Here is a 17927-nt window from a genome sequence, read left to right on the forward strand (position 1 = left end):
AGTGATGCTTTTCTTGTTTGGCCGGTTAGAAAAGCTTCCTAGATGCCATGGTAACTTTAGGTGAGCTGCAGAGATTTACAGCTCAGGTGGACAAATAAATGGATTGGAAATCAATTTTATGTACATGCTACAACTTGCTGCAACATTTTGAGCAAATGCGTAAGGCTCACAGCTTAAGCTGCAGCTGAAGGTGATTCTAGAAAAGATTAAATCAGGCCTCTGAATCTGAATGCACACCAGAATTTCTAGCTTCTGCTTGTAAAAAAAATAAATAAATAACAAACATGTTCCTTTTCCTTTTCATTTTTATTTGATACTTTCTATTGCTCTAGCTGATTAAATCCTTATGCATACGATGAGTTTTGTGTATTTTACAATGCAAAAATATCCAGGGTCCTACAGGAAAACATTGGTGTAGTTTTAACTTCAAGTTTTCTTTTGGATAGGAGCGACTTTATGAGATAGGAAGTAGGCAGCGAAACTTATAAAATAATCTTCACGGTATTCCTTTTCTCACAAGGTTGTCACAGTTATGAAAAGCTGTGGAGAAAGCACAAAAGCAATAGTGAATAAATCCACAAGTGAGCCCCAAAGATAAACAAAAGTAATGACTCTCACATTACTCAGAGCTGCATTAAGTATGCTGTGAATTGCATAGAGTGAACCATGATGGAACAGCGTGTGGCACAGCAGCTTAACTCTTACTCTGTTTTCTTCTACGTATTTGTCAAATTGCTGCATTAAGTGACAGGGATTGTAAAATGGCTTTTCCTGAATGTCAAAAGAAATTATCCACTCTTATTCGAATCCAGTTCACTTTAAAAACCAAAGAGGCAATTTGTTGAAGCAGCTTCAAGCCTTTACTGTAACAAATGTCCTTTGTTTCGCTGTTTGGCAGTAGAAAAAGCCTCAGGCTTAAATCACAAAGGTGAGTTTGAAAATAAGACTGACAGATGTTAGGAGTGGTATTGTAGGACATGAAGATATATTGCAACTTAATGTCCCATTTCCATTTAACTGATTACTATTATAGACTGCACAGCGGAGTAGTTGCTGGCGGTGTTGCACCGGATCAAAATCTCTGTGTTTGAATTCAGATCAGGATTTTTCTGCAGTGAGTGTGCTTTTTTTTTTTTTTTTGCCCTTGCATGTGTGGGTTCTCAATCTGCTACCCCATCTTCCTCCAATAGTCCACAAATATGGATGTTAAATTAATTGGCCACCCTCTAAATTTCTCTTTAGTTTTGCTTGTGGGTGCAGGGTTGTTGGTGCTGAGTGTAACTGTGTTTCATCCAGTAATGTATCCGTTATGATCTCTGTTTCTTGGGAGAATACCTATTTACCTTGGAAAAGGTTCACAGCAGCTTTATTCCTAACTCAGTTCAGAGCTGCAATTTATTATTGCAGCTTAATTACACACATTTCTGGTCCACTATAAATACAAAAACGAGAATACAAGGAAGAACAGTAGTTTTTCTATATTTATTTTCCACACTATTGCTGCATTTTTCCCCGTTTCTCTCCTCTATCCCTCTGTTTGTCTTCTATTCTGCCGAAACCTGCGTTGTTTGATGTGTTAATGATGCTTGCCATTGCAAACCAGATGTTGACCACTGAGCTGTATTGCCGCAATTGAGAGGACTGGTAACGTCTTAAAATTGCAGCCTTTGTTATTTTGCCTGTACATCGACATGACGTTGAAACAAGGCAGCGCTGACAATCTGTGAACCCTGAAATAAAAAAAATTCACAACTCCAATTAAGATTTCCTCATCAAAGAGTCCTTTAATGAAATTTCAAAGTGTAGTTGGCCCTTTCTAGTGCTTTTAATTATCTACTTTCCCCTCAGCTAATTGACAACCCCCCCGATCATTTGGAGCATGAATGAAAGTAAACAGCTACATATCATCAAAGTGTTGTCTTCTTGCTGAGTTTGGAGCCACTTTACTCCAAAACGTGTCCTTCACTACAAGTTTGACGTCTCACTGGATATTTAATCACCTAAACACAGAGAATTTCCGCAAATGCGCAAGCCATTTTTATCTGGCTTGTTAAGCCACAATAATGAAAGTGACTGCATGTTTGTTTACTTTTACTTTGAAATGCAGCATTAGTTTAAAAACAAAAAAAATAAAGAATTCCAGATGGTAAACCAAAACAGAAGCAAAAATTGACAGGATATTTCATGTATGCTTTGAGATGTATTACCTCATTCCAATCATTTTACTTTTTGTAACTCGTTTTAAGGCGATGCCAGTTGGTTCAGGTTTACTGCTCTGAATGTCATGGGAGACAGGAATGTTAAGAAACATTTAGAAACATAGTAGAATGTCTGAAAATTTCTAGAGAGCAACTTGACTGACAATGTTGAAATGTGTTGCAAAACCATACACACATTAATAACATTCGGATAATGTGTCGTTCAAAACTCTGTAGCCGTTTTATAAACTGACTTTCAGATACTAAGTTCTGTCTAGTCACTTTATAACGCATAGTAAATTGCACAGATCCAAACTGTGTAATTTGCATAAAAAAAAAATTGAAATGCACTTCCAAAAGAACAAATAAAAAGGCCAGGGTTTCATAATGTTTTCCAAACAGACAAAATGATTACAGAGCTGACATTTCAAGCTGGATTTGTTGCATTACTGTGTAGCACCATTAGTGCAGCTCGCATAACAAAACAGCACTTTTCATGTGTAGCTTTTACATCTCTTCCGTCCCTCTGAGATTTTCAAGAGGCTGCCGACAGTTACAGTTACAGGGCCAGTCCATGGCAGACAAAGGTCGAAAGGTCAAACAGAGACTCATCCTTTTTGTTACCTACTAAAAGTCTAGCTCTCTTATGGCCTAAACCACATCTAAAAAATACAGTTTCCTTTACAGGTTCTTACATCTCCCTGCTCCTTCTGTCTTAATGTTAAAAACACTACTGACACTGATCATGGCTAACTTTGAACTTCAACACAGGTCAGTTAAACCTGGTAGCTTTTATTTTAGGCAAAGCATGGAGCATTCAGGATCAGAAAAGGAAGCATTTGCAGATTAAAGTCACCAACAGACAGTTTGTCACACAGGAAAATGACAGAACCTGACCATTAGAATAAATTTCATATCAGATTACATAACTTTGTATTCCAAGTTACTAACTGAATAGTAATTCCTAATGTTGCAAGTTGTAAAGGGATCCTCAGTTACTCTGCTTGGTTGTTTAGCCAGTTATCTGCTCATGCATGTTGCATTTAATGTGGGCTCTGATGCAGCTTCTCTTTAAAAAAACCATTATTTCTCATTTTACACGGTTCTTCTTCACATCTTCAACAGCCTCACAACTCTTTGTGGTTTGTGACGTCATTGTTCAAACTAGAGCATGTTCTTTGTTGCAAACAGTCGAGTCTGTTCATTTTCTTTTGAAAAGAAGTCAGGCTGAAAAGGTAGCGTCGTTAGGTCAGGCCGCCTGCAATCATCACACCAGAAATTAATCAACCTCAGCCAGTGCATGAGGTTGATTTTACAGAGGAAGAGAGGAGGTGAAATCTCTGTGCTGCCACAAGGTTCCCAATTCAATATTCAGCGGGCAAATTTAAGACCCCAAAACACATCCAATTGACTTCTCTCTCTTTTGTTCTCACTAGAAATAATTATGTTAAAGTTTGAGTTAAAGCCTCTTGCTTTTCTTTAGAACTGAAGTTTTATGGAGTACTATCAGTACGGAGTGCATTCTCATTCATTTTCCAAGGAAATTTTATCCCTGTCTTTTTGATTTAGTGTGATGACCTGAGCATATAATTACAAGGCTGTATGTTGAAGTAAACTGCGGTTCAGTTTCCCTTCTGTCTATACACTTTCCTGCCATTATCATTTATGGACGCCTTTGATAAAGATGTGCTAAAAATATATACAAGTCTTGTATTGCTTCATCATACACACAAGATGAACATTTTGGAAAAAATCTAGTTTTTATTTTGAGCAAATCTACTTGTCAAACTATCTTACCTTAAGAAAGAACGTTTTTACAAAATCTCTGCAGCCACCTTTATCTGCACCTGTGCTTTAATTACTTCACATAACGCCATTTTCCCAGCAGGGACCGATCCAGTTCTTCACCTAAAACATTTCACAGAGTGGAAGCATACAGAGAGAGGAATCTTTGCGTGCTAGCCACTTATTCAGCCTTCTTTCCAGCACAGGTTTTCAACAGGATGATTTTAAATTTAACAAATTTTACATTGCATATGTAAAATCAAAAAACGGTCGATTTTACATCTGACAAACTCTTTGTGTGCTACTTTTGCCCAATATTGTGGTCTAGATGAAGAAAAGGATGCTCAAGAAGATACACGATGCCAAGAAAACAGCCTTCTGCAATTCTCCATTTGCAAAAGTGTCTTCAGTATCAGCTGATTTTAAATAAAGATGTATAAAAAGTCCTGCACAGAGTTTTACAATTGGTAAGACAACAACAAAATTGCAAAATATTACTGGCATTGGTTAAAGCTGCATTGAACGCAGCTTTAAGTGAATGCTCCAGTGAACGCTGTTTGAACCAGTATATGGAGTCAAACAAATATAATTTTACCATAAACTGGAGGCATGAAGCTCTCACAAAGAGCCTCACACCTGGAAGTTACAGATAAAGTTTATCCAATGAAAACAAGAATGCATTCAAAGGCAATGGCTGCTGTGCACACTCACTGAACAAGACCCCACTGCTGAAGAACAAACATGTTGAAACTTGTTTTTAAAGTTGACTACAAAATATCTGTACAAGCCAGTGAAATACTGAGAGAATGTAGTCTCGGATTAACGCCAAAGCTGAACTCTTTGGATATCGATACACACGTCACATTTGGAGGAAAAGATTTTCCACTTATCAGCTGAAAAAAACAAACAAAAAACATGCCCAATAAAGCTTGTAGGTGGGGATATCATGGAGTTGAATACTTTACAGCGGCGGTTTTCAAAGTGTGAGGCGCGCCTCCCCTGGGGGGCGCCAGAGCACTTTAGGGGAGGCGCGGTGCGAGGGAAAAAGTAAACCAGAAAAGCTATCTGCTTGCTGTCTACTGATGTGAGAGAAACGTCTTTTACGCACACGATAAACTCTGTGGATTTAGGAAAAAGTTGGTACTGTGGGGTGCGCGTGTGGAGTGGGGATCAGTGGAAATGTTTCCCTCCTTAGAGGATGTTTTGGCCAGTGATGTCAGTAACGTTACTGACGTCGGACCACTTTTTTCTGTAACGAGTAATCTAACGCGTTGCTATTTCAAATCCAGTAGTTAGACTACATACTTATCAAAATCATTTTTGCGTTACTGTGCGTTACTATCTTCTTTTGTTATTGAATCGTATTTCCTCTACTCGTCTTGTCGAGTGACCGACGTCTCTATATGACAGAAATGTAAACAATGGAGGGAGATGCGCATTTTGTTGGTGGAAAAACTGGAACTATTTTGAGTTTCTGTCGTGAAGTCCGATTATTATAAGCGGCTTTGGGCTTCATTTTTTAAAAGTCGCTTGCAAATTTAATGAGTGGCGGGTTGCGCCTTTTTGGGCTCGTTTTTGAACGTGAAGTTACTCATTTGGGCTTGGAAATAAGCAGAGACTCATAATAAATCCCAGAATTTGTCCGTCATTAAGGTAGTTTTACTCAGTCTCTCCCTGTTCATCATTTCCCGGATGATCCGTCCCGCTGTGTCTTTGTTAATGTCAAGTTAATGTTTTACCTCTGAATGACGTCGAGCTTCGCGTTGCGCTCCAGAAAACTGCAAACATCGAGACCAATATGAACAGCGCAATAAACGTGAAAACAGCCACGAATAAACGTGTCCGTAGTTGCCAATAATTATAATGGCAAGTTAGCACCGTTATAATTATTAATATTACGGTAAGTGTCGCAGCCATCTGAGCTGTGGAGCTGCAGGAGGAGCTCTGTGCTGCGACATCAAACTCAGGGGCGTAACGCAGAATCTGGAGGCTGGGGGGAGGGGGCCTTTAAATCCTTCTTAGAGTTTTCCAGACAACAGTGGACCACACAAATTACTCACGTTTTTTATTTTTTGTACTGTTTTTTGTACAATCTCCTCTTCAGTTCAACCTTATCAGTGGAGACACATTGTTGATGTTACCATTATAAAATAACTTAAAATTAAGTTTTGGCAAAGCTCAATGTGATTTTCACAGGAGGCAGAGCTGTTAGCAGCTGCTGAAAGTAACTAAAAAGTTACTTTTAATGTAACTTAGTTACTTTCCAAATCAAGTAATCAGTAATATAACTAAGTTACTTTTTCAAGGAGTAATTAGTAGTCCGATTAAAGTTACTTTTTCAAAGTAACTATGCCATCACTGGTTTTGGCCAGAGCGGGGCTGAAGGTGGAGTTTTTACAAATCCACCCCCCTCCACAGGGGGTGGGGGGGCGCAGCAGGCATTGTGCTCCTTGAAGGGGGGCTCACCCTTTCATACTTTGAAAACCCCTGCTTTACAGCATATGGTACTGACAGCTCACATATAATTGAAGGAAGAATGGAAGGTGAAATTTACCAGGGCATTACTGATAATCAGATCAGAATCTGATGATGAATTAATAATCTGCATGATCATGAAATGCACAGCCCTTAAGTTGTTCCCAAGAGTTTAAAAGCGAAAGTAAAACACTAAATGTCTGTGGAAGGAACTGAGAGGAACTTCAAATCATTTAAGACATGAAAGCGTCTATGTGGAAGAATAGGTCCAAATCACACCTGAGTAATTCATGTGACGACTGATTCTCAATGTAGGAGACACCTTAAGTTGTCACAACCAAAACAGGATTTTCCACAAAGTATATAATTAATTTTAGTGTCCATGTTTAATATCTATTTATAGTTTTATTTCAATATTTTACCCATAGCTTAATTTGTTTACCAACTGGAGATGCATTTACATCCGTTCTCCTCTCTTCCCTCTTCACTTCCCCAGCTGCGTATAAAACCTGGGTGCTTGTCACAGTTTTAAACGATTTCAACTTTTCTACTGCTATTCTATTGCTTTTGAAGATTAACATGTAACTACCTTTACTTGAATGGGATGTTTTCTTGCCTTTATCATATTGAGGACTTGCTAAGAAAAATAGACCTTCATAATTACGCTCGGTGTGCAAAAACAGAGCCATGGATTAAAAATGAAGCTGCATAGACACTTTGAACAATGAAAACACTCAGTAGAATAAAAGAAAATGTTCAGTTACACTTATTTTTATCAGGTTTTAGAGGTGCGAAAAATGTGGCCTCAATGATTTCATTTAAGACAAAGTGTACTTTGATTAAATATTGTTGTTCTTTTTTTTATGTTTAATATGAGATCTATTTAACTGTTCCATCAAGTAAGTAAAATAAGTAAATACAAGTGGCTGCTGTATTTAACTGAATGGCAGGAACATTTTTTTTTTTGTTAAAATCATGGCTTAAATTTTGTTTCATTTACACTCTAATAGATAGGGAACACATGCTAATGAACCCCGTCATTGAATCATACCGAAGCAGTGAGTGGGATGTGAAAAGGATATGAAGTCGTTGCTGTTGGTACAGACTGTGTGAACCTGCAAACAGGAGGTGATTTGCTTCCTCATGAAATAAGCATTCATCAAATGGATTTTGTTTCTTGAAGCTGATTTATTTATCTTCCTTCTAACAGATTTATTTTGCTGTGCAGTTTTACAGGACAAATATGACATGATGAAAAGGTTTTATAGTTATCTATCAAGGCCGCTAGCAGGGGTTTGTATACTTTTAAAAGCTACTGTAAATATATGTTTATTTTATTACACTGACCAAAACTGTTGAAAACCACAGACTGAACTAAGTTTTGAAACTAACACAGACTGACAAAGCCGCTTCTTCTGTGCAGTAGCTAATGAGTTGGCTCATTTATTAAGTCCTCCAGCAGGGAAGCACCATGCTTCTGCATGGTGGACAAAAGCTTTTAGAGCACTAGACTACTAGAGTCTCACATTAAAGTACGGCAAAGCACTTTGGATTTGGTAGCAGAAGAGCCTTTGTGCAGCGAGCTGATAGCCACTTATGCAGATTTCGGAGAGCGGGTCAGGAGAGCATGATACAGCTCAGTGTATTTGTTAACACTGAATAATGGGAGCAGGTAAACTTTGGAGTGAGCTGCTTTGTGAGAGCTGTAAACTCCACTATTTTTAGGTGAGAGCAAGTTTTCCACTTCGGCGCTTGCATGCTGTTTTGCAGAAAAGTAGGTATTGTTGACATTTTTGAGAAAGAATCCCAAACAATTATTTAAAAAAAAATGTTTTAAAAAGCAGATTTTTTAATATTCTGCTCCATCGAGGAGGCTGATTAAATATCTTAAAATTATTGAGATAAATTACATTAGTTCTCTTTATAAATTTAAGGCATTGTCTGCTGTACAAACATCGACCTATTCTTCTCACAATAAACACTCAGGCATGTTTTCTTTCAACATTGTTTATTGTTTACTTCCATCCATCCTCTTTGACCTGCTTCCCTGTTCCTCCTGAAAGAAAAGCATCTCCACAGCATAATGCTGCCACCACCATGCTTCAGCTGGTAATTACACTCAAGGGTGTTAGTTTTCTGTCAAACATTGTATTTTGCCTGTTGACCAAAACCAAACTGGGGTTGTCCTTTGTCCTTTCCTACTTACTTTGCAGTCTTCTGCCACATCCAGACAAATTAACGTCAGCCGCAACTTGGTGTCATAAGAGTTGGACTGACTGCAGTGCATGCTAGTCATAATTATGACTGTCGGAAGAGAAGAGACGTGCACAAGCTTCTGCATCTCTCCCCTGTTAATAAATGTTACTCAACAGGACTGAGCTCCGGGGCAAACAGAGCACACACACACACAAAAAAAAACTGTTTATTGACAGATTTTAATTGGTATCTAATAGTTGTTTGATATGCAGCAGTGAATGGATCCATTCACAGAGTCACACTGAGTGCTTTCTTGCATCCAACACCAGGACCGTCGTCGCTGCCAAGCCGTCGCAGGTGCAGGATGTGGAGCGGCAGCGGCGGAGTTTTTGGCTCGTCCCAAAGACAGCTTTCATTTCATTTCCCCGAGGCAGGTGCTGTGAGGTTTCCTGTTTCTCTTGGTCAGTGAGGGATGGTTTTTGTCTTCATTTGCCAGCTAGTGTGGTCTGTTTGTAGTGCTGGATTCCACCATTTCGACTGAGTGTTAGAGAGAGATATGAAAGGGTTGGAAGGAAAGGGATCCGCTTGGAACAACTGCTCTTCCGCTTTGCTTAAGTGATTATGTTTCTAAAGCAAAACTTCTATGTACTATTTCATATTTAGCCTTTGATATATTTATTTACTCAGAGCTGTTTTGTTGGAGAATAATAAAAGAGAGGGAAGCATTAAAAGAAAAAAGAAACTTGTACTGTTATAAAATATAAAGCCCTCCCACCAGATGTTCAAGTGAAGATGAAATACAAATCTTACACTAAAGGATATATAAGTGGGCCAAATATGGTTGTTGTCCGACAGGAAATATTCTGGTTAAACAGCTGTGCACAAGGAGGCAGATCAAGAGAAAGTGGGAACAGAGAGCGGTGCGCAAGGAGAGACGGAAGAGATGTAGTCTTAGAGAAAATTAGCACTTCTCTGAATAACCACTGCGCACTATAATTTTTTATGACGACGCGTGGGTGCGGTGCCAGAGGATTACAGTCTGCGTGTGGCAGAGAGAAAGAGAGAGAGAGAGAGAGAGAGAGAGATGAATTTCAGGTCCCAGTCTCTTCCAAAGGCAGCAGCAGAAGGACAGATTGACACAAGGGCTTTTGCGTGATTCTCTTCCTTATCAAGGTGCGGCCATGTTGGACCAGAGACAGGTGTTCACACACATTTCGTATCTGGAGGAGCTTCATGTTCTTCCTACCACGAGTAAAGAGAGGGTGGGCTTTGTGAACCACACTTGCTCATAAAAGCGAGTATTTCTCTGGATTTGAGGAAGATGCTCAAGAACATTTTTGTTATCAATCAATCAGTCTTTATTCATGGAGCACCTTTCTTACACCAGGAGGACACCAAGTGCTTTATGTAAGACTGAAACAGAAAGCAAAGACAAACAAACCACAAAACAACAAAGAAGAAAACATTATGAGCTAAACAAAGGCAAGGCATGGAAAAAATATTCACAGGAATGTGTGATTAACAGATATAATCAGACGTGGTTTACAGAGTGGGAAGATCGACATCATAAATAATTTAAACAGGAATAAAGAAGTACATGCATATTGAAAAGAAACAAAAATTATTTTTTTTAAACTAATACCAACCGATTGAAAAAATGTATTGAGCTGCTTAAAATCAACACAGTGAGTTCAGTGAAAAGTGCAAAAAAAAAGTTTTAACAGATATTTAATAAACTTGGTCAACTCTAATGTTGTTGTTCTTAACAGGAAAATGTTTACAGCTTCCTTTTGACCACGGAGTCGGTCTTTCTCTCTGCAGAGGAGTTAAAGCGTCTTGCTGTGTTGTTCTCTAGGGATGACAGGATGGAGCGAGAGATAAATCCAACACCCCCTGCTGGGTTGTAATGGGATGGAATCTTATAGGACCGGGAAAGTATTTCACATTTACTGAACTTCATCAAAATGAAGTTACAGTATCAGTGGATATTAGTAGCTGTTCCTTAGACGAGGGCAGTGGTAAAAAAGTGATTTGGCTAACACAATAAAAGCATCTCACAAAAATATGAATGATTTTAAAAAGTCATTACTAGCATCTTGTAACCATTTATAAAATGCAAACGGAGGACAGCGCAAAAACCAAATATTTCAAAAAATCTTCAGTGTTCACTCACAACCCACAGTCATTTTTTCCATATTTCTCTCTCTCTCTCTCTGTCTGTATTCTTTATTTAACACAGCCATGAAGTCGGACCGCAAACGTCTCAAGGCGGAGAAGGCCGACCTGGTGAACCAGATGCAGCAGCTTTACGCCACACTAGAGAGCCGGGAGGAGCAGCTTCGGGACTTCATACGCAACTACGAGCAGCACAGGAAAGTATGGCCTGCTCATAGAGTCGCGTGGCACATTTGGCTGACAAACGTACATGCCTGGAACTTTTGCTGTTGTGCTCATTGGCTTGGCATCGCACAAAAACATCTCATAGGTAAAGATGATCAATATCATCTGCATCTGTGAAGCTTTGACAGTTAAATCAGTGAATATTTGAGTGGAGTGGACGCAGATGAACGGTGATACTCTTATTTCTGTTATTCTGCCTAATAAAACCAGTTGAACATGTAGACAATTCTAGTTGCTTTTTTTTTTTTCCCACATCTGAATCATGCGGTAGGGCTTTATATGTGAACCAATCCATCAGGATCTGTGTGTCTGCTAGGAGAGCGAGGATGCAGTAAAGGCTCTGGCCAAGGAGAAAGACCTCCTGGAGAGGGAGAAGTGGGATCTGAGACGGCAGACCAAGGAGGCCACGGAGCACACAGGGATGCTGCGCTCCCAGCTCGACCTCAAGGAGAACCGCATCAAGGAGCTGGAGGCTGAACTCGCCATGGTGAGACAGAGGAGCAGACATGAGGCGGCTTGTTTAACAGAAAGAGCCATTCAGGATGAGGCGGTGAAATCTATAGTGGAGTGACAAATTAAACACAAAAAGTTAAAATAAAAGAAAATGTTTATTTTACTAGGTCTTTCTAGAGAACGTAGTCATGTCTTGTTATATTAGATGCAGAAATATTGTTTGTATTTAGACATTTTTTATATAAATAGAGTGACAAGAAGACATATTCTAGTTAGCTTTACCAAGTTAGACTCTTTTTTTTCCCTACTACACTTCCACAGCTGAATTTATGAATCGAATTGACTTAAGACTCATAAAATTGCCTGAGAAGCCTAGTTAATATTTCAGTATAATTAATAGAAACTTAAACTCTTAGCTCTCTAGCTTCTGTTAGTAGCTTTTTTTTTTTTTTGCTCTTTTCTACAAAATGAAAACAGATTATTCCATGATTTCAATGTGAAGTAGAGAAGGGGCCTAGGCTTTTCCATCTTACAAGTGCAGAAAAAACCCCACATTGCTGTCCCTCCCCAACCTGCTGCTGTACGCCACCAATTAAAACAAGGCTATGACACTTTTCTTTCACGTAACAGAATCAAATGCTTATTTTTTTAATGATTAGGTCTATTTATCTCTTTAAAAAGACTATAAAAACTGTTAATGTCATACCTGTAATGAGCAATATGCTTCATAGAATTAGCAGCAACATGATTGTTGCTTTTCTGTTTTGATTACAGTAAGGTCATGTTGTTTAGTTTTACTGTAATTCATTTTCTTAAATCTTACACCAGTCCATGCCAAGAGGTACGGAAGTAGATTAGGGCCACTGAAAAAGGAAGAAAAAAAAAAGACTTTAATATGAGATTTCTGATTTTTTTTCTCAGAATTAAGAGATTTTTTAAGTGGCCCTAATCCTTTTTCATACAAGAGATGGATTTTTTATAGGCAGTGTTAGAAACAAAAAGAAATGGAAACAAACCATTTAATTACTTTTACCACTACATTATGTTTTACTTATACAGATTTGTATTTCATAGTGTTAGTAGGTACATACTAAATGATTACAGAGCATCAAGAAAATACTAAAGAACTGCTAGAGTGCTGTGTATAGTCGGTGACATACAGTGTTTTACTTCAAACATTTGATTAAAACAGACCAAAAAAATTGTTTAAATTTGCAACACAGCGATTCCTCATGTCTCCAACCCCCCAGATGAGTAACTGTGTCAATCAGAGAATGGAGTTCCGGGTGTTTGAGCGGCTTGTGGACAGGGACTACTCTCCTAGGGTCACGGCGGTAAGACAGGCCCACAGTTTGAAAATAAATTTCACCTGTTTTGATCCCAACTCTCCCCGGAAATCTCCCCTACCTGTCACCCAGTTTTGATTTTCTGGGAAGCATTCCACCTCAGATGCATGTCTCTTTTTCTTTCTTTTTTTTTTTTATTTAATCCCCCAGCCCACCCTTGTCTGACCCCAGTGATCCTAACATGGGAAATGCCACAGATCAGAACAATGATCACCCTGAATGCTATAAAACTCATCTGTATTCTGATGCCTAATTGCGCTGAACGTTTTTGAGTGTACCCAGTTTTGCATGTCAAAAAAAAGAAGAAAAAAAAGTGACTGATAATTGTTTGACTACCACTAAAATAGTTGTGATTGCGGTGAAGCTGATTGTGGTGGTGAATTGTGGCCTGCCGTGCTCGGCATGATAATAAGATTTGAACAATAACCATATTTGAAGCGATTTTTAAACAGCAACATGTCACAGCTAATCAGAAAACACAGGCTGGTGGGGAGAAAAAAATGAAAGAATATTTTTTTTTTCTTCTGAGCATATTTTGGGGTGAAAAGCATATCTTCTAAGGCTGCAGAAGCTCATTGTCGCGTGTGTAAAAAAAGCCTCAAAGCAAATGTATTCATTAAAGTTATAGAAAGACTTAATTGTTTTTCATTTCCTTAGTTATTTTGCACAACACCAACCCCCCAGCCTCCACCCTCTTATCAGTATTCTTTCCCCCCCTTTTTTTTATGTGTTTTTTTTTTATATTATTATTGAATAACTTTGTCAGCACTCCCATGAGTAAGAGTGAGAGATTTTTTGCACAGCATAAAGAGAATGAGAAAACAGACAGATTATTCCAGATACAAGAGCAACATGATGAGCCAGGAGGCAAGCTCACATATCTGTGTGCACTAACACGTTGTAGCTTTCTGGATGCATAACATGTCAGCGAGTAAAACAGGGTGCAAAAATAGTAAGAACGGGAGCCAGGGAAGCAGCATCACGCTCAGAACATGTGTGTGTGTGTGTCTGTTTATCTCCTTAAGGCCAAACAGTCACTAGCCACGCTGACAAAGGATGTGCCCAAGCGTCACTCATTGGCCATGCCCACCGAGGCGGTCGTCAATGGCAACAACCAGGAGTGGGTGATGCAGGCGGATCTTCCCCTGACTGCTGCCATCAGGCAAAGTCAGCAGACCCTCTACGTCCACACAGGCCATCCCACTGACAGACAAGGTAGGCCAACACGAGGGCAGATTGCCTCGTAACATGTTGAGATTGTGGCCCCATTGCTTACAAACTGCATGCTCACGTGAAGCTGGTCTCTACGCATTAAATCGTGCCATCTGCTAAATATTATGATGTTCCAGCTGTGTTATGTCATGCGCTTTATTTCCTCTGAAGTGGCAGCCAAGGATAAGTTGCATGTCAAATGCATGTGGTCAGTCTCAAATGTTTGAATTTTGAAGTCGACATTTTTCAGGTTTCATCTTTGTCAGAGTCGAAAAAGAAACAGGATCTCATATGACTTGCAAGCATTAGTCTTAAAGGAATGGCAAAGCTATGTTTGAAATTTAAGTGCCGCTTTCTAGTACGTTTTCTAGTGTAATTAGAGCTTAGTTATATTTTAATGCAAATACAAACTATGTGAGGGTTTCACTGTAGCAAAGCTGCACTGGAGTTAGCCCCCGAACAAAATATAGCACAATTTCCAAAACTGAGTACTTATTAAGAGATTTGTTGTTTGTTTAAAGCATTGATTACATTCAGATTTGGGGAACCACAATGTGGAAAGTCAGTGCAGGGTTACACGGCGCTTTCAGACCATTTCTCATGTGCAAAACTGTGACTTCTTTCTTTGGAACAGGTTTCATGTTTCTTTTTGCCAGAGAAAATTACGCTCAATTATATTAACAAGATGTCGTCAGTATTACCAATATGGAGAACTGCATAAATGTTTATGGAGCATAAATGTGGAGCTCAGTTCTACATCATGTAGATAGAAAATATATCAGATCTCGTTGCAGTCAAGAGCACTTCACTCCACTGTAAAACTGAGTTTGTGTTGAAAGATTTGCAAAAAAATCTTATTTTTTATAAATCATTTATTTACTTATCTTTTACAAAAACAAAAGACAACTTCACCCAGGATATCTGAATACACATAAATACATATGCAGGCAACCTTCGCTGACTTGCCAGTATTTTGATATATGTCACTCTTTGTCAGAGAAATTTTAATCTTGGTATTGTCGTAAAAGTTTCAGTATGGAAAAAAATACTGCAAGAATTATCTAAATCAGCGGTTTTCAAAGTGTGAGGCGCGCCTCCCCTGGGGGGCGCCAGAGCACTTTAGGGGAGGCGCGGTGCGAGGGAAAAAATAAACCGGTAAAGCTACTTGCTGTCTACTGATGTGAGAGAAACGTCTTTTACGCACACGATCAACTCTGTGGATTTAGGAAAAAGTTGGTACTGTGGGGTGCGCGTGTGGAGCGGGGATCAGTGGAAATGTTTCCCACCTTAGAGGATGTTTTGGCCAGTGATGTCAGTAACGTTACTGACGTCGGACCACTTTTTTCCGTAACGAGTAATCTAACGCGTTGCTATTTCAAATCCAGTAGTTAGACTACAGTTACTTATCAAAATCATTTTTGCGTTACTATCTTCTTTTGTTATTGAATCGTATTTCCTCTACTCGTCTTGTCGAGTGACCGACGTCTCTATGCAACAGAAATGTAAACAATGGAGGGAGATGCGCATTTTGTTGGTGGAAAAACTGGAACTATTTTCAGTGTCTGTCGCCAAGTCCGATTATTATAAGCGGCTTTAGGCTTCATTTTTTTTAAAGTCGCTTGAAAATTTAATGAGTGGCGGGTTGCGCCTTTTTGGGCTCGTTTTTGAACGTGAAGTTGCTCATTTGGGGTTGGAAATAAGCAGAGACTCATAATAAATCCCAGAATTTGTCCGTCATTAAGGTAGTTTTAGTCAGTCTCTCCCTGTTCATCATTTCCCGGATGATCCGTCCCGCTGTGTCTTTGTTGATGTCAAGTTAATATATTACCTCTGAATGACGTCGAGCTTCACGTTGCGCTCCACAAAACTGCAAACATCGAGACCAATATGAACAGCGCAATAAACGTGAAAACAGCCACGAATAAACGTGTCCGTAGTTGGCAATAGTTATAATGGCAAGTTAGCACCGTTATAATCATTAATATTACGGTAAGTGTCGCAGCCATCTGAGCTGTGGAGCTGCAGGAGGAGCTCTGTGCGCTGCGACATCAAACGCAGGGCCGTAACGCAGAATCTGGAGGCTGGGGGAGAGGGGGCTTTAAAATCCTTCTGAGAGTTTTCCAGACAACAGTGGACCACACAAATTACTCATGTTTTTTATTTTTTGTACTGTTTTTTGTACAATCTCCTTCAGTTCAACCTTATCAGTGGAGACACATTGTTGATGTTACCGTTATAAAATAACTTACAATTAAGTATTAGCAAAGATCAATGTGATTTTCACAGGAGGTGGAGTGTTGTTGTTAGCAGCTGCTGAAAGTAACTAAAAAGTTACTTTTAGTGTAACTTAGTTACTTTCCAAATCAAGTAGTCAGTAATATAACTAAGTTACTTTTTCAAGGAGTAATCAGTAGTCCGATTAAAGTTACTTTTTCAAAGTAACTATGCCATCACTGGTTTTGGCCAGAGCGGGGCTGAAGGTGGAGTTTTTACAACTCCACCCCCCCTCCACGGGGGGGACGTGGAAAGAGGGGGGGGCGCAGGCATTTTGCTCCTTGGAGGGGGGCTCACCCTTTCATACTTTGAAAACCCCTGATCTAAATGATTACGTGGCATAATCAATAAAAATATCACAAACAGCCAATTTTTTTACTTTTCTAACTCTGTGCTGTACAGATAATATTGGCGTGCTTAAACAGAAATAACAACTGGACATTCCATTCTTAATTGTGATATTTTAATTCTTTCCCTTTACTTTGCAAGCATATTGCTAATATCATTTTTACCATCAGTCTCGTGAAAGAACAAAACTTTCTGTGTTGCTATAAGAGTAAAGTTTCTGTTGAATTCCTATATCCCGCAGCTACCACTAAAGGGGGGTGCAGCAGGAGACCCACACTTCCTAGGCAGGACTTATGTTACTACACACAAATTCTGATGTTTTTGGAAAGGCATACGGGCTTTGCCAAACAATGGCTTCCGACATTAAAAAAAGCATAGAAAAAAGCAATAAAGTAGAGAAAACGCTGTATAAATTGGACTTGCAGCTGTACAAAACCCTTAAAATGCATTGTTTTAAATGGCAGCCGTAGATCCACACACCAGTTGCTAACTAATTGGGGACATCTGGAGGAAGTCGCGGATGAACGCAAAAGAAGACAGGGAAGATGTGGGAACAGTCACGAACTCCAAATTGCATTGCAATTGGCTGTACTTTATGTATCGGTCTCTTTGGTTTGGGCACACGCTCTCTAAACCTCTGTGAAGCTGTTTCCCTGTTGCTTAGCAACTGCAGCTGGTTAGAAAAATATACCCTCTTTTTCTTCCTCCATTTATCTTTAGGCTAATTTTTATTCTGTGGTGTTGTACTAATGCTGAGGGTCCACCATATTTTATTTTATTTATTTTTTTCCCCTCATTTTGTACCGTTGGTGCCCCAAACTCCCAAGACCAAGGTAAGCCTGTCCTCTCTCCCCTCTTGTCCCGTTTAGTGGCTGCGGTGCGAGTGAGCCCCATCCACTCGCGTCAGCCCTCCATCATCTCTGACGCCTCTGCAGTGGAGGGAGATCGGTCGTCTACACCCAGCGACATAAACTCGCCACGTCACCGGACTCACTCCCTCTGCAATGTAAGAGCTGCCCGCCTCTGCGCCCTCCCAAGTAATCACCTGTTCTGCTCCTGTAGTAACCGCTGACTGTTCCACTGCCTGGCCGCTGTTGTTTCCCCCTCCCTGTCCTTTTTGGCTGAGTTCACATTTGCCCCATGCATTTCTGTTGTGCACTCACTCTGGTGACGTGATATGAATTTCTTTTGTGGTGATTTAAAAACACAAAAACGAATTGGGTAGTAAATAGGTGCATGC

General features: G+C 39.5%; 1 protein-coding gene across 3 annotated transcripts in view; it reads left to right on the forward strand.

The window, feature by feature from the left end:
• LOC122836154 (kazrin-like) overlaps window positions 1-17927 on the forward strand; it is a 157303-nt gene that overhangs the window by 132818 nt on the left and 6558 nt on the right. Inside the window, exons 7-11 of one of the 3 annotated variants that reach the window (XM_044125882.1) lie at window positions 10894-11030; window positions 11371-11541; window positions 12758-12841; window positions 13879-14068; window positions 17557-17693. In XM_044125882.1, the coding sequence (XP_043981817.1) occupies window positions 10894-11030; window positions 11371-11541; window positions 12758-12841; window positions 13879-14068; window positions 17557-17693 (719 nt within the window). The remainder of the gene's footprint in view (window positions 1-10893; window positions 11031-11370; window positions 11542-12757; window positions 12842-13878; window positions 14069-17556; window positions 17694-17927) is intronic. The other 2 variants (XM_044125890.1, XM_044125899.1) reach the window with 2 other exon arrangements.

Source organism: Gambusia affinis, linkage group LG01 (genome assembly GCF_019740435.1).
Source record: "Gambusia affinis linkage group LG01, SWU_Gaff_1.0, whole genome shotgun sequence".
Lineage (NCBI taxonomy): Eukaryota > Metazoa > Chordata > Actinopteri > Cyprinodontiformes > Poeciliidae > Gambusia > Gambusia affinis.